At 32.6% G+C, this 25,622-nt stretch overlaps 1 protein-coding gene across 6 annotated transcripts in view; it reads left to right on the forward strand.

Annotated features, from left to right (window-relative positions):
• Positions 1–25,622, forward strand: part of LOC408804 (1-phosphatidylinositol 4,5-bisphosphate phosphodiesterase epsilon-1) — a 107,972-nt gene that overhangs the window by 52,225 nt on the left and 30,125 nt on the right. For 5 of the 6 annotated variants that reach the window (XM_016911809.2, XM_016911810.2, XM_016911813.2 and 2 more), the window contains 4 exons: positions 13,155–13,447; positions 18,286–18,611; positions 19,032–19,177; positions 23,139–23,334. In XM_016911809.2, coding sequence (XP_016767298.1) covers positions 19,155–19,177; positions 23,139–23,334 — 219 coding nt within the window. In that variant the 5' untranslated portion in view covers positions 13,155–13,447; positions 18,286–18,611; positions 19,032–19,154. Of the gene's footprint in view, positions 1–13,154; positions 13,448–18,285; positions 18,612–19,031; positions 19,178–23,138; positions 23,335–25,622 lie in introns of those variants that run through there. The other variant, XM_026440475.1, reaches the window with a different exon arrangement.

The following is a 25,622-nucleotide window of genomic DNA, read 5'->3' on the forward strand; positions in this document are numbered from 1 at the left end:
GTGTAAATGTTACACCTGACATAAGCAGTTTAATACTAGTCAAAAAGATAGCTTACACACATACACACATATATATATATATGTACATATACATGACGAGTTGCGAGCATCCACTAAATCTCGTAGTCTTCGAAACTGTCAGACAATCAACGTACGTATCCACGAAAGCAAACTAATCTAATTCAAGTGTTTGCACCGTGGTTCGCGTGTAGACGTGCTTCAACCAACCAAAATCGTCGCCAGATTCGAAAGAGGTTTAAAATTTTAATGCTCTGTTTATCGTCTTATTCTTTTCAACATATATGTGTACATATAACAAGAGAGATAAAAAATTTATCTTCATTCTCGCACAATTTGCAAGAAGGATAACAAATTGTAACAAAAGTTATAAAATAGTTTGTTAGATGTGTTACACTGCCCACTTTACGCTCTGTTTATATCGAGCATAAATGATTTATGCTCTCGTGTCCCAACTTTTTATGATAAACTTGTTAAACCAGTTAAATTCGTTGCAACGAATCGACGATTTTTCTCAAGTTTCGACATAATTCTCAACGTTACGCGTATATGTATGCTTACACTCGAACTTTGAAAATTGGAAATTTTTTTTTATCTGTTCAAGAACTTTGCGACTGATTGATTCGAAATAATATCGTAGAAAAAGTAAATGATTAATTTTATAAAAAGGAAAGAAAGAAAAAAGATTATCCAGCTGAGTGGATAGCATAGAAGAAAGGAAGAGCATTTTTCCCTCGATTTTTATTATACAAATTTCGAATATAACGAATCGAAGAAATTCGATCAAAATTCATCCATTTCCCTGAGATAAATTCACGCGATAATTTCATTGTTCATTCCCTCAATTATCTGCCATAATTTCACTTCAAATTACTGGAAAACCATTTACGCGGCGCTCGTTTCATTTAATGTCGCTTTGAGATGATTTAACAAAGAACGAGTGTTCATAAACCGGAGAAAGATAAATATAATGTTTCATTAGGCAAAAAAAAAGAAAAGAAAAGAGAAAAAAGAAGAAGAAGAAGAAGAAGAAGAATGGAATGGAATGGCATAAAGGAATCTAGCCCGTGATACATATGTAAAAACGTTTACTCGGCTTTCATTCATTCATCAAAGAGAGGCTTCTCGACGTTTCGCATTTCCACTTTGACGCCCCTAACATTATACAGAAGACTAATTAAGTTTGGTTGAAAACTTCTCCTTTGGTACAAAAGAGATTTTGGTAAAAATAGACCGTGTTAACGAACTGACCAACTCGAATTCGAGGAATGAAACTTTTGCTTTCAAAATATTTTCGAATCCCCGGCAGACCGCTTTTCAAAAATTAACCAACGCGTTCCTCGAAACGATTTACTTATTTCGAAAGAGATTTGCCATACGATTCATTAAAAGGGATATTAAAAAGTGTGAAATTCCTGTGAAATTGCCTCTTATATTATAATTGGAATCATTTCTTGAAAGCGTTCTTTGTTTCGTTAAGAATTAATTGTCAATTTGTAATATATATGTGTATATATATATATACAAAAAATCGAGATGGAAAAATAAGAAGAAAAAAAAGGAAGAAAACGTTTTATCGAATATTCTTCGATTTTAATTCTTGTTAAAGTCTATCGACTATTTAAATCGTTCGAAACGTCTGTTCATAAATATTTCGCCTCGAGCGCTGACGTACGCAGATATTCAAATCAATTAGTCTGGTGCGGATTTTTTTTTCTTTTTTTTTTTTTTTTTTTTACGAATAATATTCGGTTATACATCTCGAGTTAGCTGTTTTAGAGATGAAACATGGAAAACGGGGGAACAATTGGAGCATAAATCGAATTTTCCATCCTCTATTAAGTGTTAAATGATTATTTCATTCTTCTGAATGAAAATTATAATAAATCCATACTTTCCAATTCTTGCGAATGTTAGTTTGAAATTGCTCTTTTAATTAGAAAGAATTTTTTATAAAAATATCTACCCTTTACAACGAGTGAAAAATTAAAAAAACAAAACGAAAAAAGAAAAATTTATTGCTCACCATCTTTTGATGAACGATGAACAAATATTTCTCTTGAGCATTTTTCTTTATTTTTTTTCTTTTTTCCTATTTACATCACGGTTGCCTTTATTACCATATCAACGTGTGTATCGTCCTAAACCAAAAAGAGACTTTATCCGGTATTATTCCCCGGGTTAAAGAGTTAAAAGGTTTGTTAAAGAATCGAGTGGAGGATTCATTTTTCCAGCAAATGAAATCTTCACGTTTTACGAGCTGTTAAAAAGATTATGGATACGCCACTCATGAACAGTACACATAGGTGATATCGATCTGAGAACTTCCTGCCTGGGCGTGGCTCTGTGAATTCTGAACAAAAGGATAATATTCATCGCGTCTTACCCGTGGAAAAAGAAAAAAAAAAAATTTTGTATCGATTCTCAAGACATATCGTTCCAATAGTTTCGAATTGAAAATTGTCATATCCCTTATCCTCAACGTTCCGTATTAATCCTTCCATGATTTTCGTCATCTTCCTCAATATTATTTTTTGCTTATTATTAAATTTAATGATTGAATTTAACTATGGGAATGCTATTTATATATATAAAGAGAGAAGAAATTTTATTTTATTTTTCTGTCTTGGAAAAGAGATAAAGAAAATAATAGAAAAATTGTGGAAAATATTCTAAGAAATTATTTAGAAATTATTTATATAAAATGGAAAAATTCAACGTATTAGTGTTATATGTATTTTATATAAATTCAATGTTCAATTTAAACCTTTCTTTTCATTTTTTATTATATTTTTTTATTCATATTTACAAAATATAGATTGCTTCTTCTGCAACAAGAATTTGCAACAGTAATCTCTATAAATATAATTTTACCAATTTTTTTATTTTTTTATTTTTTTATTCCCTACGAAATTTCACAGAAACAAAATACAAATAAAATTAAAACGTTATATACTTTAAACTGTATAACAGAAACGATTCTTATTATTCCACGCTCTAATAATTAAAAAAAAAAAACTATTGAACTCTTCAGAATCCAGACTCCAGATAGATATGCTCCTTCGCATAATTTCAATTGAACGTTGTCCATCACGTTTGATCACGTTGCGATTATATATATATATATATATATATATATATATATAGCAACGTGTCTTAATTGCTGTGACGACATCGGGTTCACGTAGCAAAGTTGACCGACACTTGGTGAACACAAGTAGTATAGGCCAGATGATAGGTACGCGAACGTACGAGTTAATGGAGTTTGATAGTTGATAGGATCGATCATAGAACGTTCACCTGTGATAACGTGTCCATGAGTCGGAGAGGTGCATGTTGCACACATGTCACTTTATATCACTTTATGCGCGTTAAGACGCCATGCCCACAAAGATATTCGGCCGTGTATGCGCGCACCAATTTGCCTCCCCGCACACACAGAGATCCTTCCTCCACTTGTGCTGGTGAAATTGCATACACGATTCTTGTTTGCACGTGTATTTCGTTTCGCTCGTATATTTGCACGCACGTCTTGTCAATAATATATCTGCGCGATTATTATCTTTTGAACGATTAAAAATTTATCCAAAAATAATATGTAAAAAATTACTTACATATATTATATTCATAAATCGTATAATAATGATTTTTAAAAAATAGAGAAAGAGGATAATCATATTTCCTGAAAATGAACTTTCGGTTGACGAATCACTGTTAACTGTAATTAAGTACTTCACCTGATCTGGTTTAGCGACTTCGTTGAAAGTTTGAATAATACATCGATTCTTGCATAAGACGTTTATATCACAGGGAGTGTGATCTACGCTGATTGGCTTCTGAGATCCTACATAATATATATTCATTGATAAGCAAGAGATCCGTGTGTTAATTAACTCGGGAGAGTAATAATAAATTTTTAAAACACTCACTCTCTCTCTATGTAATTTATATACGTTGTACGACATTTCGAGTGTAACTTTTTCCAATAAGAAGAACAATTTAATTCATAAACGTGTGCAATTTCAATTAAGCGTATTTCGGACGGTAAATGAATGAACGATGTTAATGAGATTTTGCGGCATCGACCCCGATAAAACAACAATTCTCTTATCGTGTATGGATATGGACCCGTTTCCTTCATCAATTATCTACGTACACGTGAACGCACGTAACACTTTTAATCTATTTTCGATCGAGCGTCCACGTAACATCCCTCCTCTCCCCCCCGAAAATACGTATGTGTGCACCAGATTGTGCACAATTTATGGTCGTTTTGTAAATATCCTCCATTGATAATTTGTCAATCTATGTTTATCCACACACGATTGTTTCAGAAAAAAGAGGAAAAACTATCAAGTTTCACGTCTATTTAAATTGAAATGAAATTATAATTTTCCTTTTTTTTTTTGATTTGTGTTATCGAGAAAATTTTATTATTAGAGAAATAAAATTCGAATCAATTTGGAATTTTTATACGCGAAAGATGGAATTTTAAAAAATTTTAAAACTATCAAGTTTCACGTCTATTTAAATTGAAATGAAATTATAATTTTCCTTTTTTTTTTTGATTTGTATTATCGAGAAAATTTTATTATTATAGAAATAAAATTCGAATCAATTTGGAATTTTTATGCGCGAAAGATGGTTTTTCGGAATTTTAAAAAATTTTAAAACTATCAAGTTTCACGTCTATTTAAATTGAAATGAAATTATAATTTTTCTTTTTTATGATTTGTGTTATCGAGAAAATTTTATTATTATAGAAATAAAATTCGAATCAATTTGGAATTTTTATGCGCGAAAGATGGTTTTTTTCGGAATTTTAAAAATGGTAAATTTTTAGTTAAACGGTGGAAGCAAGAGTGACCGCGAGTAATTTAATAATTGAAGGGCATTAAAACGTTTAATTGAAGATGGATCTCGTTTCAGCCGGGTGACGAACAGTGGAAAGATTAAATTCCGCTAATACTACTGACCACAAATATTTAAAGAGGATTGAAAAAGGTGTCGGGATTAGGGAAATTAATTCCAGTTTTTCGCGAGGAAGGAAATCGCGTTCATCTGATTTCTTCCTCCCGACTTTTAAAATGAAAATGCATCTATTCGTAACGCAAGTTAAAAAGAAGCACTCGACCAAAGTCAAAATGAAAAATTCCGTGCATTCGATGCAGCTTCGACGGAAAAATGATCAACATTAGCATAACGGAAAGGAGTTCTTTTTCACCGATGATAACATGCGACCAAGAACAATGTAACATAATACTCGTTATACTCTTATGCATCCCCAACATCCATAAAATTATGCCGTTCTAATTTTCAATGCTTTTATCAATTTATCAAGAGCAACGTTTATTAAAGTAAAAAAAAAAAAATTCATTTCACTGTTCGCAATCTCGTATTATTAATTTTCGATCAAATATTTAATAAATATACGTTGTACAAATCAAACAATCAGAAGTTTCTTCGAGAAAATTTATCATCGCGACTGTTAAATACCGGTAACCGGTGTAGTACATCCTTGAGAACGAGCACAGGAGAGCAAGGAAGCGTTCAACTGGCAACAAGTTTGGTCCAACATCAGATTCAGAATCATTTAACTTGGCTAACGTGTAAACCTGTGTAACTACTTACTTCCTTTCCACAGGCTACCTCCTATCTCTTTCACATAGTTCTACCCCCTACCTCACTCGGGGAACGTGTGCACGCATACATTCGCCATTTGTTAATTCTAGTTGGAGCGTTAATGTACGCAGAAACACGAAAGCTGAAAGCAGCAAGGCTGCTCGCCTGCCTCGAACGGGTTATGCGATATAGACAGTTCCATCGACCGCCCCACATATTACACGTCTTTCCCTCGTTTTCCTCATACCCTCTGTCCGAACCACGGTCAATTGGCTTCCGTCTACTCGCGGATATATGTGGGTGCATGTGCACATCCAACTTGGATATCTACTGCAAATATTCGCTGCAATTTTCTTCCGAGCTAATCTTTATTTTATATTGTTGCATATAATCATATTCGAACAAGTTTGTAATATTTTTCTTTCTTCAAATTTTTGATAATGTATGTTTATTGTAACTGTAGGTGGCTGCAAGAATTATACAAAGAAAAAGAAAGAAATGTGTGTACATCTGGAATAGATTTTTATAGTATTAGTTGTTTCTAATATTTTTCTTTCTTCAAATTTTTAATAATGTACAATTATTGTAACTGTAGATGGCTGTAAGAATTATATAAAGAAAGGAGAAATGTACATCTGGAATAGATTTTCAGTAGTATTAGTCGTTTGTAATATTTTTCTTTCTTCAAATTTTTAATTATTGTAACTAGGTGGCTGTAAGAATTATACAAAGAAAGGAGAAATGTGTGTACATCTGAAATAGATTTTTAGTAGTATTAGTTGTTTCTAATATTTTTTTTTCTTCAAATTTTTGATAATGTACGATTATTATAACTGTAAGTGGCTGTAAGAATTATATAAAGAAAGGAGAAATGTACATCTGGAATAGATTTTTAGTAATATTAGTTGTTTGTAATATTTTTCTTTCTTCAAATTTTTGATATTGTAACTATAGATGGCTGTAAGAATTATACAAAGAAAAAGAAAGAAATGTATGTACATCTGGAATAGATTTTTAGTAATATTAGTTGTTTGTAATATTTTTCTTTCTTCAAATTTTTGATAATGTAACGATTATTGTAACTGTAAGTGGCTATAAGAATTATATAAAGAAAGGAGAAATGTACATCTGGAATAGATTTTTAGTAATATTAGTTGTTTGTAATATTTTTCTTTCTTCAAATTTTTGATATTGTAACTATAGATGGCTGTAAGAATTATACAAAGAAAAAGAAAGAAATGTATGTACATCTGGAATAGATTTTTAGTAATATTAGTTGTTTGTAATATTTTTCTTTCTTCAAATTTTTGATAATGTAACGATTATTGTAACTGTAAGTGGCTGTAAGAATTATATAAAGAAAGGAGAAATGTACATCTGAAATAGATTTTTAGTAGTATTAGTTGTTTGTAATATTTTTCTTTCTTCAAATTTTTGATTATTGTAACTGTAGATGGCTGTAAGAATTATACAAAGAAAAAGGAGAAATGTGTGTACATCTGGAATAGATTTTTAGTAATTTTAATTGTTGCTTATGAAACGTCGATTTTATTAATCTATAAAATTATTCGAAAACAAATGACTTGATAGAGACTGTTAATATTTGTTCGACATACAATTTAAATGTAACATACCTCGTCATTTTTCAAGAAGCATTAAAAAGCATACACGAAATTGATGAAGATATAACATGTTATAAAATGTTCAGATTCTCCTCGAACAAGAATTCGACTTGAAAATATTTTAATCCTTAATCTTTACGCATTATCCTAAAATTAATAATCGGTTCACAGGCAAAGTTCAAAGGGAAAAACTTTGCGATTCGTATCCTTTTATAAACTTGCCACGCGAAACTCGCGAAAACTTTAAACTTTACCATGGATGAGATGGGTTAACCTCGGGGAATAATATTAATATTTTCAGGATGGGCGACACGATTTTTCCCCCTCGATACATCTTACTCCCTTCTATACTTTGATGCGTCTCTCGTCGTGTTGATGCTGGAAACATTGTTTCGAGGAAGGGGGGGAAAGTCACGGCGTGATGAGATTTAACCGCGATTTCATAAAAGCTTTTTTTTTTCGTCGCGATGCGCGCGTGGAGGTGAAACAGGGTGCCGAAGGAAAGTTTAACGCATTCAATTCTTGGCAAAATACGAAAATGAGAAATAAATTTGAACGCGTTCAATTATGTAGTATTTATTTTGATAAGTATTTATTTTAATCGTTTCCCTTACTTTCTTTTTATATATTAGATTAGTAGTTTTGGGTGAGAGAAAAATTTTATTCGAACCATACATGATGCAGAGATCAAGATAAATTAACGAAAAAAATTGAGTAGAGAAAAATTGATCATTGTAGAAATATATAGGTAAATTATAAAGGTTTTTCAGAATAAATTTTAAATTCTAAATTTGCAGAAAAAGATTCCTTTATTTTCTTTTTATATATAGATTAGGTTAATAGTTTTGGGTGAGAGAAAAATTTTATTCGAATCATACATGATGCAAAGATCAAGGTAAATTAACGAAAAAAATTGAGTAGAGAAAGATCGATCATTGTAGAATTATAAAGGTTTTTCAGAATAAATTTTAAATTCTAAATTTGCAAAAAAAGATTTATTGATTCGATTTTTACGATTCCTTGAGTGAGTTAATAATTAAATTTAAATTGAGAAGAATTTTTCTCGTACGATTTTATCTTAAATATAGGGAATTATCAAGTTGAAAAATCGGGAAGAATTGCACGATTCGGATGCACACGCTTGAATAATTGAAAATCTTGAATTTGCGGTGATCGGTGAAGTGGAGAAGTTGAGTATTCGTGAATTTTCTGCTCGGTTATGTCAGCTTTAAACGCGCTCGATATTGCACCATAATACCTGCAGCGTAAAAACTAGACTTGGTACTCGATGAGGAGAAGTGAAAAAGCGATCCCAAAATTCGGGAAATCAAGATGGAACTCGAACGTTTCGCGAATTTGCTTAATAAAAAAGAGTTTCGAGTTTCGAGTCGGAGTAATCGCTGTTTCGGGGCGAAAATAAACTTTGTTTACTACAAATTCGTGAATAGTTGCAACACGAGTTAGAACAAGTTCGTTTGATTTAAATTGAAGCATAGAAATCATGATTGATTTCTTTTCTCAAGCAGTTAATCTAACTGATTAATTACTTTTTAAGTAGTCAGGGTAGTAAGTAATTTCTAATAATTTTTTAAATTATTATTTCAAAGCGTTATTTAAATTAGTCCTGACATTAAAAAGAAATATTTAACATTTCATATTTATTTTGAAAATATATCTGAAATATTAAATTTCATAGAAAAGACGGGACATCTTTCGAATCTTTACACAGGGAATCCTTATATTTTCCTTAAAACCCAAAGGGTAGCTGCGCAATATTATATTTAAAAAAAAATATCAAAGATTTTCTTTGAACAAAATCCCCCCTTGTTCCCATTTACCACGAGTGGTACAATCCTCTTGTCTCTTCCTCGCATGAATCGATATCTACATCGATATTTATCGCTCTGATAAAATTCCTTGCCTCGCTATCCTAATGCAATATTAAATACAATTCCAATACAGTCGTGGGATACAGTCAAGCTTTTTATAAAAATCCTGGCGATCCTAACCTCTACGTAGATTTCCACGGTCAAAACCCCGGGGATATAAATTTTCAGCGTAAAAATATCTAAAAAATCCTTTCCCTTAGAAAATTCCCGTGTACACAAACCGCTGATATCTTGGAAATCGATATTTATCGAAAAAAAAAAGAGAAGGAAGGAGAAGAAAAGCCGACAAATCTGTGCAATTTGAAAAGGAAAGAAACGTATCCTTCCAATTAGTCAGGGTGGCGAGAACTTTGTTTCAATAAGAAGCACGAGCACCGCCCTCGAGACTAATAAACCTGAAAAGTTACAGAACAGTTTCCCCCATCCCCGCGGAGTTTCCTTGCCAACGTGCGCCCCCTGCTTTCATAAAAATCCGTGGCGAAAAAAAACAGGACATGCGATATCGCGCGGCACCACCACAGTATAAACGAGATAATAAACTTGGAACGGATGAAAAATCGAGGAACTCGAAAAATTTCTTCTTTCCTCTTCTTTCTTCAACCCTTTCCTCGATTACTCAAGATCGATCTTAATTTGCATTCCACGAAGATGGACGTCCATCTTTATCATTCTTCCTCGTCTTGCAATGGAACACGGTTTCCTGTCTTCTATATTTTGTTTTCGAAGTCGTTCGGACGAATTACTCTAATTCGAGTAGGATGTTGATGGAGAATTCTGAAACATTTTGGTCTAATCATTCCGCCCACGCGAGATAACGTATCTACGTTCTGACCTTTGCTTGTCGCCTTCTAGGAAATTGCTAGAGGAAGGTGAGCGAGGAATGTCAACAGTTGCTGCAGTTTCCTCTCGTTTCACTCGGCCCATTTGAATGGAAAATTATTTCTTATTGCAATGAACCTTCACTTTTCAATTTTGTTACGCGTAAGTGAAGAAATATCGATCGATTTGATACGACAATAAATTTGATTTAAAAAATGTTTAAATGGGGATTCCAAAATGCAAGAAAATCCGAAACGATCCTATAACATTCATATATTTTCGTATATAGAAAAATAATTTCTCTAAAAAATTTGAATTAACATATAATTAATAATTGGAAATCGTTGAGATGGAAAATATAGAAAAAAAGGAATTGTACACATTTTATAACTAGGTTAGAAAAGTTTGAAAAATCCTTATCCGATCCTATATTTTCATATTGAATTTACATTTAATAATATCGTGTAATGGTCGTCGTCTCGTTTAATCTAAACGGCAATCAATTGAATTATATGACCAGAAATAATTTATCTCCCGTTGGCTTCCCATTAATCCCTTCTTGCAAATTAGGGCATTTAATAGCAATCGGATGGCAATCGCTTGGAAACAACACTTGTGTGTATGCGCTAAGTGTTTCGAGATTGTATCAGGAACGAATCGGGCAGAGTGGCAGTAGTTTCTACGTGTATATATAAAATCTTGACTCGTGAACAATAGCTCATTCTTGTGCAACAGTACTATCTCGAACGTGTAATTGCTATTTCTTGGCATAAATACAGCTCTCGTGAGGATATATTTGAGTATACGTTTGTATGCTATCTATCACGTACGTAACATTTCGAGTAATTATATGTATAGGGAAGAAGATATTAATAATCCGTGCAAAACATTTAAAATATATACTTAAAGATAGATTCGAATAAATATATACAAAGTGATATTTAATTTTAAAATATTCGCAACAAGTTTATCGAATCACTCTCTAAAATTATTGTGTTGAAACATGAAGGCACAAGTAGACATAATAATATACTCTTGTTCCAATTATTATCATTTCTTCAACATCGATCACGATGCTTACAATTCTATCCGCTTAATTAATTAATAAAGTTTTACTTTATCATTAAGGGATAAACTCGTTAAAACGAGTTGCATTATTATTAAGCAATGAACGGCCACAAAGTAAAATCTCTCTCTAATGCGGATACTAAACGATCGTTAAATTTGAATAAAAATAAATCTATGAAATGAAATCACGGGATTTTAAATTTTTCCAAGAGATAACGAAATGATAAATGATCCCTGGGCGCGGCGTGAGAAAGACTTCTCTATGAAAATCACGTCCCTAACCATCTAGCCTTTTTTTTTTCCTTCCCTCCTCGGTGAAATTATCAGGAAATCGCAGGAGACAATAGTTGCACAGGGATTCAAGGTCGTCTTTGGCGGTTCCGCTCGACCGCGCTCGGCGAAGTGTGAGCAAACAACTGAGAATTTCGATGGAAATCGTCTAGCCACGATTCCATCGACCATCTTTTTATTGCTCCGTGACCGCTGCGAAGGATGATCAATTCCATCGGCCGTAGAAGGATCACCTTTTTTTTTTTGAAAAGATTGCGGACGAAATTTCTAAATTAAATTTTTGCCTCCCTTTGGTCAAAAAATAACGTTGAAATCGGGCGAAATTTCCTTAACTAAACTTTCCCTTTCTCCCTTTCGTTGCAGATAATCTTAAGTTATTGAAATTTCTAAAAACTGAACTTTCTTTTTCTTTCCTTGGAGATAATCTTAAGTTGCAAGTTGCAAAGCTTTGAAAATTTAATTAAAGGTAGAATTATTCTTCTGTTTGCGAAATGGCACACTATTCTTTAAAATATTCAAATCCATAATCTTGTGTTGCATAGATTAATGGCATAGAAAAACCTTCAAAAATTTAACTAAATATAAAATTACTCTTCTCATGAAATGGCAGACTATTCTTCAAAATATTCAAATCCATTGGAGATAATCTTGTGTTGCATAGATTAATGGCATAGAAAAATCTTCAAAAATTTAACTAAATATAAAATTACTCTTCTTATGAAATGGCAGACTATTCTTCAAAATATTCAAATCCATTGGAGATAATCTTGTGTTGCATAGATTAATGGCATAGAAAAACCTTCAAAAATTTAACTAAATATAAAATTACTCTTCTCATGAAATGGCAGAGACTATTCTTCAAAATATTCAAATCCATATGAAGGAATAGGCAAATCGCAATATCTAATCGTTAAATATTGGAACAAGAATATATTTATCGTCGTCGAGTCGAGAAAAATTGTTTGAAAATTAAAGAGAAGAAGGAAAAGAGAAAGAGGAGTAAGTAAAATGGAGAATTTGCGCGTTTCAAAGAGATACCGGTTGATGTTTAATCCAGAAAGAACGACGAAACAGAAAATTAACATTACTCCTCGGAGAATCGTTAAATTCATCACTGTACTCTGTTGACGACAGTTTGAAGCTATCTCTGGTAAGGCTCTCGTCGTTTTAAGGATTAACGAGTGGCCGTGCTTTCTACGAGTTCCTTCTGGCATTTCCCGGATATATACCAACCGATCCTTTGTACGCCAGACGCGTGTAGAGAACTAGATAGAGAGAGAGAGAAAATAGTTTTCATCGAAAATGAGATTCAACGTGCGGATGTGGAAACGACAAAACGTTCAAATATCACTTCGAACGTTATCTACTGGATCAAAGCTAATGACGGAGAGCTACGTACGATAATTTAATTGATGTTGAAACATTATTGGAACAAAATTTGTTGCGTGGATCATGACGATATTGTCTAATGTGCGAGGACAATAAAGCTTTGTTTCGTTTATATCGTGAAATGTCGATTTAAAGGGAGTTAAAGGAACACATTATACGTGTATTAATTAGCCAATATCTATGACAATTATTATTACGTTAATGAGAGTATATTATCGTAATTGCGTTGTATAAAATATGAACAAATAACAATTGGAATCCGATTTTACAACTTTTCATTCGATTTAATAAAAATTAAATCGTCGAATGCGGGGATATAAATTTTGTTTTCTATTTTCGTCTCTCATCCTCTTTTCACTTTTCTTCCTTCACCTTTAGTGTTCAAGCTTGGTTACATTCACGGTTATCGATCGACTTTTCTCTCTGTGATTTTTAGGCCAATCGAAAAACGCGGTCGTTCTTAAAATACGAGAAAGGAGCGGAAAAGAAGAGGAGGAAAAGACGAAGGCTGTCCCAGTGATCCTGTTGGATAGAGGTCAATGGAGCCATCTTGATGCAGGCTGCAAAACTACGTGGGGATTACCCGTCGTGGTCGTCGGGCTGATTTCAACGGTGAACAGTGGCGATTCCACCCGTGGGTGGAAGCGCCGTTTTCATCACCGTCAACGGCGAATAGTACAGCCACTTCCGCTTCCTCCACCCCACGTGGCCGAACCATTACCTGATAAGGTTCGTTGCAACGATTCAATAATTATTTGGGAACTTATTATTTTTTCCAAGTATCGATCATACTTCGATATTTTTCGTTTATTAGAAAATGATTTTGATTATTGAATATGTTAAATTGATTATGAATTTTTTTAAATAAAAAGAAAGGTTAAATGTGTATATGATGTAGATATAGTGTGGGAAAAAAAATTTTTGAAATTCCTTTTTAAGAAAGACACGTACGTTCTTTAATTATAAAAAATGATTCTAATTATTAGATTAATTATTCAATTGATTAACAATTTAAATAATGTGGTGTATATATATGTAACGGTCTGACAAAGTTTTTGAAATTTCCTTGAAGAATCCTTGAAGAAATTGCCTAATGAAAAATATAATGGAAAGTTTTGAATGTACGAGAATATAAAACATGATATAATCCTTGAACATGAAGATCCTTAGGAATGAGAGAATTTTCCTACAGGCACAATTTTCCTCTCGTAATAACAGTCGAGTAATTTATTAGCAAAGTTGGATGCCGTTTTTCATCTAAATAGATCGTTACAAGTAATAAGCAGGAGATTTTTTTTTAACAAAAATTTTTAACACGATACCTGGTGCAACTTTATACAAATAATTTGTCTGTTATATTCATTTTAGGTATTTTGGAAAGTTAAATGCGAAAATTAAAAATAAAAGAAAGATCAAATTTGTAAAAAAAGAAAAAAGAGAAGAAGAATATTTATCGCAACGTGCGCTGTTTTTCTTTATGCATTGACTTAAAATTAGCTTCATTTTCTCCCAATTGAAAAAGCCATTAATCTTTCCTATGATACATCTCTTACCAAACTGTTAATCCATTGCCTGGTAAAACGATAATAGATAAAGAAACAGAATTTTAATCCTCCACCGAGTTTATTTTTTGTTCCATTCCAAATTTTATATTATTTAACGATAAAAAGAAACGTACGTTTCATAATACGGGATGAGATTAATATTATATATTTTAGAAGCGTATAATATTTCCTGCAGAATATTTTAAAGCAACGAAAATTGCGATGTTAAGATATTAATCAAATATTAGATTCGCATACAACGAGCATGATTAATCGAGCTGAGAAAATTAATATGTTTGTATTGGGAATAAATTACTTGAAAGAAGAAGAAAAAGATCGAAAAAATAAAACGACGTTATTCTTCAATCAATTTATTACTTCTCAAAGAAGAAATGTCAACATTTAAAAATGAAATTATTATATTATTATTTCATAAGATAAATAAATAAAAAAGAAAACACTCAACAAACACAAAAAACTAATGATCCGTCATTCAGAAATACTTAGATTAAATGCTAAGTAATATTAAACTGTCGCCATTAATCATTAGAAATATTTCTTCAGAAATGGAACACACTTTAACGCAAAGATAATACATTTATATTTATCATATATGCCTTCCTCTTATATATATATATATATATTAAAAACGCTTTATTATGGATTCAATTATAAAAATGCTTTTACCGCCGCGAATGTGTAACCCAATTTTCAATGATAACGCAATTTCGATATTCCATAAGAGTATTCGTTTCGAGGCTGACTTCTAAAAAATGAAATGGGAGGAGAATCTAATTTTTAAAAACTCGCGTATATATATATATATATACTTCGATGAATTTCAAATTTATTTGCGCGTATCATAGAATAATTCGATCGGATCGAGATTTAAATTTTTCCTGGAAAAATCGTGAATCTCGACATCGGTATAATCGATATAGATATACGTCGCAGCTTTCATTTATCGTCCTCACGTAGTATCGATTTACGTGTCAATTAGGTATATGAAAGCGATGTTACCTTTAGAAAGATGGATACTTGAACAGCCAATATTTGCATTAGCACTTTGATTACCTCTTCCTTCCTGTTACCTTATCATTATCTGATTGTATCGATCTGTCAGTCCTGTTGATGTATGTTAAAGTACTAATTAACTGGGCTACTCTGTTTACAATGCTTGTCCTTCTATTGAAGATTCCCTTGTGTTTATTCGAAAACACACGCGAGCCAGAAGATTTCTCATCGCTGCCAATACATAATTTAAACTCGAAATGAAAAATCGACAATTCTCTTTCCCGCGACAGGATATTATTATTCTCTAATTAGATCTCGTCAAAGAAATTCGAAAGATTCACATTTATTTTGCAAATATCAAGATTAAATTATCAAATTTTCCTCAATTTTTTTCCTTATTATTATTATTATTATTTACTTTTCTTTTACTTAAAATACGTATCAAAAATCAAAGAATTACTTTCAATAAATCTTTCACAATTCTTCTTATCTTTCTCTCCTCTTTATTTTCTTTCTCTGTTTGCCTTCTTTATACACACATATATATATATATATTCGCCACAAATGATACGAAATAATAAATTTTTCCCCGCGAGGAGACGCCTCCTTCGAGCATAATAATTTAACCTAGAACAAGTTTGCACCGTCACCCGATATAATTTCATTCATTCGATACGGTTCGGTCCTCGGGGACGCGGGTAACAAATGAAATTTCATTTCAACCCGCAAAACCAGCCTGATTCCGTTTGAAAACGTTTGTTCCCCTCCCCCTTTTATCTTTTTCGTCTGTTTCATCGTCCCTTCTGTTCCGAACGAACCGGCAACGAAAATTCGCTCCCGATTCTCCATCTCGATCATGCACGACATTGCATGCATTGTCAATCGTTAATCGTCGCACGCGCGTTATTATTCGTTTCACACGATGTTTTGATAACAGGGGCTCGCGATGTACTTGCGTACATGGTACGAGCATCGAGGCGTACAAAGGGAAATTGATTTTAACGCGACTTTGGAAACGTAACTTTTAAGCTTATTTCGCAGCTGATGGAATTTTAGTTCGAGTAATTATCGTATCTCGCACAGTAAACCTTAATTACTTGTCGCTAATGATGGAAATAGTAAATATAAAGTAATAGTAAATAATAATAGTAAATATTATTAAGTATATTATATTATATATTATATTATATATTAAGTATAAATAATAATAGTAAATTGTAAATAGTTGAATATAAAGTGTATTGGTATTCGAATTAATCTTTCGTTCGAAAAGTGGATGCTGCGTATACTCAAAATCGTATAGTATATTTTTTGATTAATTCAATCACAAATTATATTTATTATAGAAACATTAATAAATTTTATATATAATGAATTTAAAGTTCAGTTTCAAAATCTAAATATCAATCTAATATTATTATTTTTATTAGACTAATACTTTATATTATAATTGCTAATATTTTTAGATTAATCCCTTACGTTTTTACATTAACAAGACATTTACTATTAAATATAATTTTATCATTAATTTTAGATTCTTTAGATTTAGATTCTTAATTTATTTAATTTATAATAATTATATTATATTTCTAAGACATCTAGTTAATAGTCAAGATTAGTTTGAATGTTAAAAATTATCACAGTTTCTTTGACTTCTTTTGATTTTTGTCGATAACTTGAGTACTCAAGAGATGACGCATCGTTTACGTACGTGTACAGTATATATATATATATATATATATATATATATATATATATATATATATATATATATATATTATACATCCGCTTAACGTCTCTGGTTTAGCGCGTGATTTTGATGCAAATTAGTTTAAAATGGGATTAAGACAGGCGTTATGATATCACGAATTTCGAAATTATCCGCGCTCCTTGTTCCCTTGAATGATAATCATCCATCGAGTGTTGGTCGAGTCTCGATATTTTCTAATGTTATCAATTAGGGGATGATAAGAGAAGGAGATAAGAAATCCTAGAATGATAAGAGAATATCCTAGAATCTAGATTCGCGCGTGATTTTATGAATTGCTTTTAATAACAGGGCAAGAACCGTTAATATACCGGATACGTCGAATTACTCGAGTTCCTTCTCGTCGCCGCAAATGGATGCTGCATTCGTACATTTTCCGCCTCCTCTGTGTATATATATGTATGTGTACGCGCGTTATAAGCCGGTATAACACGAGCCGCCACGACGAGTCAGCGCCAATCTTAATTATTTTTGACAGAACTGGGTCAGATTTTAAATTGTCGGCACGGTTCGAACAACGCTTCCGCGCGTTCCATTCACTTTCCGTTTCCCCTTCGACTCGGAACAAACCGTTCGAACAAACAATTTCTACTCCCCCGTTCGCTCGCTCGTTCTCGCGAAATGTAATTTCTCGCAAATCAGTCGAAATACACGGTTGAAATTTCCTCGTCTAGGAAGGAAATTTGTAATTTCGTATAAAATAAACGATAAATTAAACTCCAGGAACGACTCGTAACTGGAATTGATACCGGCCAGCAATTAACGCGATCATAGACTCGGGGATAATAAACGTTAATCGTTCGTTAAGTAACGTTTTTTTCCTTTCTCCCGTTGAAAAATAAATTTTACGAAAAAGCTCGATCATTAAATATTACCCGCTTTATTGAAGGAAATAACAAGATAAAGAAAGTTGTTTCGACAAAAATAATAATAATAATAATTTTCACCTTCTTATCGGTTTCTATAGCGTTGATTTTAATCCAATCTCGAGTAGCTGAAAAATTCCTATCCCCTTTAAAACTGAAGAACAAAAAAAGGAGAATAAAAAAGTTCTCTCGACAAAAATATTAATTTTCCTCCTTCCCTTCATTAATCCCTTCGTTAATCCAATCCCGGATGGAGAAGCAGAAATCTGTGTAAGAGAGGTTGAATGAATTTCTCGAGAAAAGCGAAAATCTATGTTCGCGCGTGCAATGTTTCACGCAGTTGGATATTAAAACTGCTTTGTCGCGTTTAATTAGAGCTGGAGAAGCGGCCGCAGCCGCAGCCGCCTCGGAGCTCTGAGGAGCTGGAGGATCTGCACAAGCTGCTGCACTTCCCCGAGGAGGTGGCGCTCAGGTTGACGGAGACCGAATACCAGCTGTTCTACCAGGTACCGCCTGACGAGTACCTAAGGCACGTGGCACAAGACACGCAGAAACTACCTGCCAGGCCACCCCCGTCGCCGAGTCGCAGCTACTGCAATCCGAGCACCGCCAACAGCTCGACCCAGACCGAGGAAGAGTCTAACTGGCCTGTACCCAACTTCTCCTCTTCCGTTCAGACGCTCATCAATCGTTTCAATGAGGTATTTATACGTTAATAAGTTCGTACAAGTGATCATTCATCGAGTGATCTTCGCATAAATCCATTGAAATAATCGACGAATCCCGATAGATGTATTTATCTTTCTTTCTGTGTCCTATGTGACCACATTGCAATGTTTGTAATTAATAATATTGAAGTGAATATTGAATAAGTAATAATATGATTGATGAGAATATGATATCTTTGATACGTTGAATGATTTGTTTTTGATTCGATTGTTGTAAATATTCATGTCTGCTATTGAAAGAAAAAGGAAAATTGAATCCAGAGTAAATTTCAAGTAAAATTCGAATTTTAATTAATCGTATCGAATTTCGATGGAATAGTAAATAGATTGAATCTCTAAAGGAAAAATCGTGTTTTGTAATCTTGTATTACATAGGATATTTCGTAATTTCAGGTGAGCTCATGGGTTACCCACGCGATCACAAGCGGCACAACGATAGAAGAAAGGCAGGCTGTATTGTCCTGTCTCCTACGCGTAGCTCAAACCTGTTGGAATACCGGAAATTTTAACTCAGCCATGGAAATCGTTGCTGGCCTCAAGTAAGTTCCTTCTATTAAATATATTAAATTTGTTCGAATATCTAATAAGATTTAATCAATGAAAAAGAAAATTAAAGGAGGAATTTTGTATCGATACAACAATTGTAACAATTTTAAAGAGAGAGAATAACATCCATGGAGTACCGTGTTCCGAATTAATCCTGGTATATACGTAATTTGGTGAAACTACACAGACAAAGCGTGTGCTTGCTTCGATGATCCTTCGACTCGATTAATCTAGGTCCATTGAAATAATAGCATCGTAAAAGTTCCCTTTAATCCATGGTCTTACCAACTTAAACAAGACGCTATTCCAACTTGTATCTCGAGTGTTAATCACTATTCCTGCAGAAAATTATTTTAATTCAAATCGAAGTTTTTCGATTCGATTATTCCTCTTCGTTCGATTATACCATTTTCTGATTTAACTTGGTCTGTTTAATTTTCTTCTTTTTTCAAGTAAATCACAAAATCAAGAGTCGTTCCACGCAAAGCACTCTTTTTCAAAAACAGTTTCTTTTCTCTCGCGCATCCAAACTTTCTCTTTAGAGACGGAATATTTCTTTGGAATATTTTTTTTTTTTTTCCTCTTCTTCTTTTGCCGTATCTTCAAAGATTCTTCCTTCACTCTCGCGCAATGTCGGAAATACTTATACACATGGCGCCCAGACTCATGCGAGTGTGAAGGGATTTTCTCTCTCTCTCCCAATTTTCCTTTCTCGGCACTTTCGTCAGTTCTATCTTTATCCACTCGTGTCACGGTTTCGAATCGTATCTAAAATGAACAATTTTCCAGCCAAGAAGCTTTTGTGCATCGTTTTTTTGCTACTTTTGAAAATACTTGCGTATATATTTTTCCATCGTGCACGATGGTTAAATTCGTACGTTTTAATGGAAGGTTAGAGAAAATTAATCTACTGTTTTAAATAAGATTTATTTATTTCATTAATTGCGATAAATAGATATGGCAAAATAATTTTCTGTGATTATTTGTTTGAAATTCATTTGATTTCATTTTGAGAGAAAGAAGAGAGAATGATCGCTTCTAAAATTTCGTTGTAGTGTACACGCGTGCATATCGTATTTTTCGGAGAGAAAACAAAGAAAACTTTATCATGCAAATATATGTAAAATAACTTAAAAGTTTCAGTTATTTCGCAAAGAACAAAGATAATATTATTTTCAGCGAAACTACAGCATCGTATAAATCTCACTTTATTTTTAATTACATGTTTGTAACAATATTGAACATATGTTTTTTTCTTTCTCTCTCTCTTTCGAGAAAAACTAAGAGAAAACTCTTTATTTGTAATATTTTGCATGGCCACACCGTGTACCGCAATTTCAAAAATTATAATATATATATATATCTTTGATCACTTGATTATTTGAAGAAAAATTGTCACAAAGGCGTATATGTGTGTGTTCAATTAAATTATAAATTCGTGTGCACATACACATTATTACACGCGCGTGTGTGGACGAGATAATAACGTGTTTGACATAAAATTGTTATGAACACGAATATAACAAGAAACAAAATTGAATGAAAAGGAGGGAATTAACGAAGGAATAATTCAAAGTGTGTTTTATTCCGATGGATTGTTGAAAAATAACGAAACAAATTGACCAAAGCAGCACAGTATATATACAATCCTGTGACTTTGATATATTTTCGTTTCGTTGGAACGAACGAGCAAACAAAATTTAATTTCAAAGATTAAAAAAAAAAAAGAGAGGGGGGAGGGGGGGGGGAGAAAAAAGCATGTACAACAAATATCAATTTCGCTATTTACTCAAAATTATCATTGGATGAATTTACTTTTATATAAACTCGATGAATATTCGATGAATAAATAAACCATTTCGAAATATATATTTTGTAAATACGCATAGTTCGTTTCAACTAACGATTAGCATTTAAATTTTACGAACGATATATATTTGTTAAATAATTGTCAATAATATATTATATATTTTCAAATATTTACGAGAATATTTAATTATTATTATATTTTTCAATTATTATATCGTTATATATTCCTAATTTATGAACAGGATTATACATTTTTGATTTTTAGAAATAGAAAATTATTTTTTAAAAGTGTTTCTGAGTTGCCGAGATAATTTTTTTATTAAAATAAAAACGAACTTTTCATTTCTACCATTGATTGTTGAAAATCGAAACAAAAAATTTTCGAAGAAATATAAATTATAAATGCGCTTAATAACACAGATTACATTCAACCGTGTTAAAATAAATTAAAATTCAATTATCATCCACGAATTCAACAAGCTTCTTCCTCCATTAAAATTCACAGAGAGAGATTTTTTTTTCTTTTTTTTTTTTATATATATATATATAAATTCACCAAAGGAAAAGCTGTGCCACAAATTGCACCCTTGTGGTCGTTTCGGAAAAACGAAATGGAAAAATAAAATAGTTTTTATTATCGGGATCGTAAAAAAAAAAAAAAACCGCCAACCTCCGCAACCGCGAACGAAAAGATAAAAGTTGCAACAGTCGTCCTACACACATGGTCATTGTCCTGGTCGTTTCCTCCATTTACAATTTACCCCGCGCTATATAACTCGCGCTCTAGTTTCAGTTTCGAGAAACTATGCGATTAACCGAATACATAGTTGAAATTTCGCTTGCACCTGCGCCATCTTGACCTATTACTTCGCAGAACTTTGGCAGAAATTTGTTCGATGGACGGTCTTTCGAAGATGGTGAAATTAGATTAAGAATTATCGAAAATGATATCGATGTAAAATTTTTACATCTAATACAACAATAATAATAATACGAGCTACGTCGTGAAATTAATTACATAAAAAATAATATAGGTAAAAATAAGGTGAAGGGGAGATAGGAATGAAATCGATGTTAATGAAGAAATTAAATTGGAGAAATCAAGTTGAAGATGTGCGTGCACTTCCGAGGGAATGAAGATTGCTCTCCATCTTCAAAGAAGGATGAAAGTATGAAATAAAATTTGTTCGGCTTAAAGCGTTTTCGAGAAAATCCTGTTTAAAGTATAGCTTAGGCGTTCTTTGGGTACCGACAGATGTGCTAAACGCATTCCATCCACAGGAGTTAACCAAGTGCACACGTGCTCGACCAAGATTTCGAAATCTGATTTTTCTTCCGACGAGATCTCCAACTTTTTTTCTTTATACTTTTTAATTTGTTTATGAAATAACTTTTTGCACAAATGCGGTTAATCCAACGAGAACATTTCTTTCTCTTGTATAGGAAATATAAACAGGGGTTATTAATAAAAGATGAAACGAATATTTCGATATTTTTATATAATTATACGAATTAAACGAAACTTAAGACGATATCAAAGCTTTTTATTTTAATTTATTCCGTACGTGCTTCGTTTGACCATTTCATATTATTTTATTTAAAACGCAAAGTTGCAAATAGAGGGTATCATAGTACCTTCAGGCATTAAATTAACACGACGGTATCCCGTTTCACCATACTTAAACACTTCTCTTTGCCTCGCGGGAATTAATTCGCTAATCACCTTAAATATCTCATGTAATACGATAAAAAGCAATTTTCTTTGTACAAAATATAGAATTAATATAGAAACAATAATTATATTATAACTGTATTGATGCACATGAAATCGTTTCTTAAAAGAATTCGAATTGGATTAACGTCAAGAAATATAATATTAAATTTTCAAATAACGTGTCCTCTTTTCGAGAAAAAATAAATAAATTACATAATTAATGATGATTATCAAAAAAGAAAAAAATCAATTAGAAATTTTAATTGTATACGATTTCATTCACTTGGTTTTTCTTTTTTTACTTTTCAATCAACATTAATTTCAATAAAGGAAAAAAAAATACACAAATCGAGGACACAAATACGTTTTCTCACTCGATCAATCCACCTGCCAAATTAAATTCAAGCAAACAACGAATGCTTTTGACGCAGGTCCAACAAGCTGAAACCCTTTTGGAACAGCGTGAACGAGCCGGTACCAGTTTTGGAAAGCCTCTCCTCCGCCCTTTTGTCATCCGAGTATGAATTCGCGCTTGCCCGCTCGTTGGCTATGCCGGAATGCCCGGTGGTCCCATTCTTCGGGGCTTTCTTGCGGGAATTGCGGGAAGTCATCGCATTCGAGTCCAAGGTAAATCGTTTTTAAAACTTCATAAACTTCCCCCGTGTGTAATTAACTGTGCGAATCGCGGCTTGAAAAAAGAAAAACGCGAAACAAAAACCTTGAAAGTTTTGAAAATTCGTGGGAAACGCGATTGGAATTATAACGATAAATATTCTTGACTTCTTGATCGCTCCTCGAGGCACGATAAAGTTTCTCGCTTGTATCGCTTCTTCCATTTCACTCGAATTAAACTTTAAATGGATAATAGCCTCGAAACATGAGACAATTTTGTCCTTTTTATTTATTTTCGAACAAGTGAATTCATTCCGTAACGAATTGTCAGCGAAATTTAATTGAGCGATGCTAATTTCCAAGTTTTCCTTTGGAATGAATATTGGAATTTTTGGCAACGAGAGATATTTTATTTTCGAAAGATTGGACGAGTGTTTTGATTGAAGAAATATATATATTTTGAATCTTATTGGTAAATGAAAAAGGTAATAGTCAAGTTCATTCGTTCAAAATATTTCGATGGTAATATTTAGCAATAGATATTTCTATCTTCGCGCTATAATTCGACTGTTTCCGTTCTATTTTCAGAACTTGCGTAGCAATAAAATCTTGTGATTACACAATCACGGATTTATGCTCGGATTGGAACAGATAATTAGACGTTTCTCCAAGATAAATCGCTTATTTTTTTATTTATAGATTTCTAGAAACAATTTTCGAAAAATTTTATTATAACAATAATAATTAAAGTTAACGAGTAGGAGAGGATGAAGAATTATTGGTGAATGTATTAAGTTAAACAAAATATATATATATACAATAATAGTGTTATATAATTCTAAAAATTATTGAAAATTTCGAAGCATCGATTTTTTCGAACAATTACCTCCAAGCCAATTAAGCTATCGAGGTCATCGACAACTTTTTTTTTCCCCCTCCTTTATAATATTTTTAACGTCGAAAATAGATATCACCCACAAAATATAAATGGTAAAATAAACAGGAAAATGAACAAATTTTTCGAATGTTATCTTGTGTGTATGTGAACGTAGTTTTCCAATATTCAATATCTGACCCGTTTAAAAAAAAAAAAAAAAAGAAGAAAAAAAAACGCGAAAACGTGTTCGTCCGATAATTGTCGGTTTCCGCGTTTTTATCGAATTTATTGTTTTAAGAAAAGAGCGATTCGCGCAGCAAATTTTTTTTTTTTTTTATAAAAATAAAACGAAAAAATGGTAAACAAAGTAAATTAATCGGAGATTACTATAAAAATTACTTTCCATTAAATAATCTTTAGAGTATCTATCAAGTGTTTCTCTTAACTTCTCCTACGTTTCTGCTAGCAGGAGGAAAAGAAAGAAAGAAAAAAAAAAGAAAAAAAGCTTCAAATCCCAATACATTTCCCCAAACAGATCAGTATCAGTTCCAATATCAATTCAGCACCAATTCAATACCAGTTCGGTATTGGACCTAGCTCAATTCTGTTCCAATTCAAACTCGGTTCCATCCCAGTTCCGATTCCGTTCTAGATCAAACTGTGTTTCAACCTAAGTCAATTCTAAGCCCCATATCACGCGATATCTGTATTCAACCCAACTGTCTGAACCACTTATCTTCACAACTATCTCTCTCCCTCTCCTCCCCTTCCAGAACTAATTCCATCTTCCTCATAATTATCATATCCTCAAAAAAGTCAATCATATCATTTTTAATATCCTTATATTCTTCTTTTCAAAACGATATACCATCTCACAATTAGTTTTGTATCTCGTTAAAGGAGATACAATAAGATAAAATTACCAACAATTTCGTCTCGTGACGAGAAAAAAATAAAGAAGAAGAAAGAAAGAGGAGCATCGATGACACGCGAGTTGTTGGATCGTTCTCCCTGTTCAAATGCATCTCGGAGAGAAAAAGAGGGAGGGGACGATCCATGGAAGATCGAATGATTTCACGGCGAGGTTACACGTGCGATTTGGCGGCCGGCCAAGGAACTTCCTCGAATAAAATCCGTACGTATCCTGCCGGAAGCGTCGAACCGTGGAATACGCGAACGGGGACAAAGATTGAAAGGGAGAGAGAGAGAGAAAGAGGAAGAGAGAAATACTCAAATTAACCAACCCTTTCCTTTCGTTTCACCACTTTGGGGGAGAAGAAACATTCATTTCGATGTGTAACCGATGTGAAACCTAAGAATGAGAGTTGTTTTTGCCGTGTTTCTCGGATTCTGGTCTTCGACGGTGATCAGGCTAGAAACTGAGAATGTTTGTTGTAATGTTTCGGAATTATCAAACAATTGTATT

This window comes from Apis mellifera, linkage group LG4 (assembly GCF_003254395.2).
Source record: "Apis mellifera strain DH4 linkage group LG4, Amel_HAv3.1, whole genome shotgun sequence".
In the NCBI taxonomy this organism is placed as follows: domain Eukaryota; kingdom Metazoa; phylum Arthropoda; class Insecta; order Hymenoptera; family Apidae; genus Apis; species Apis mellifera.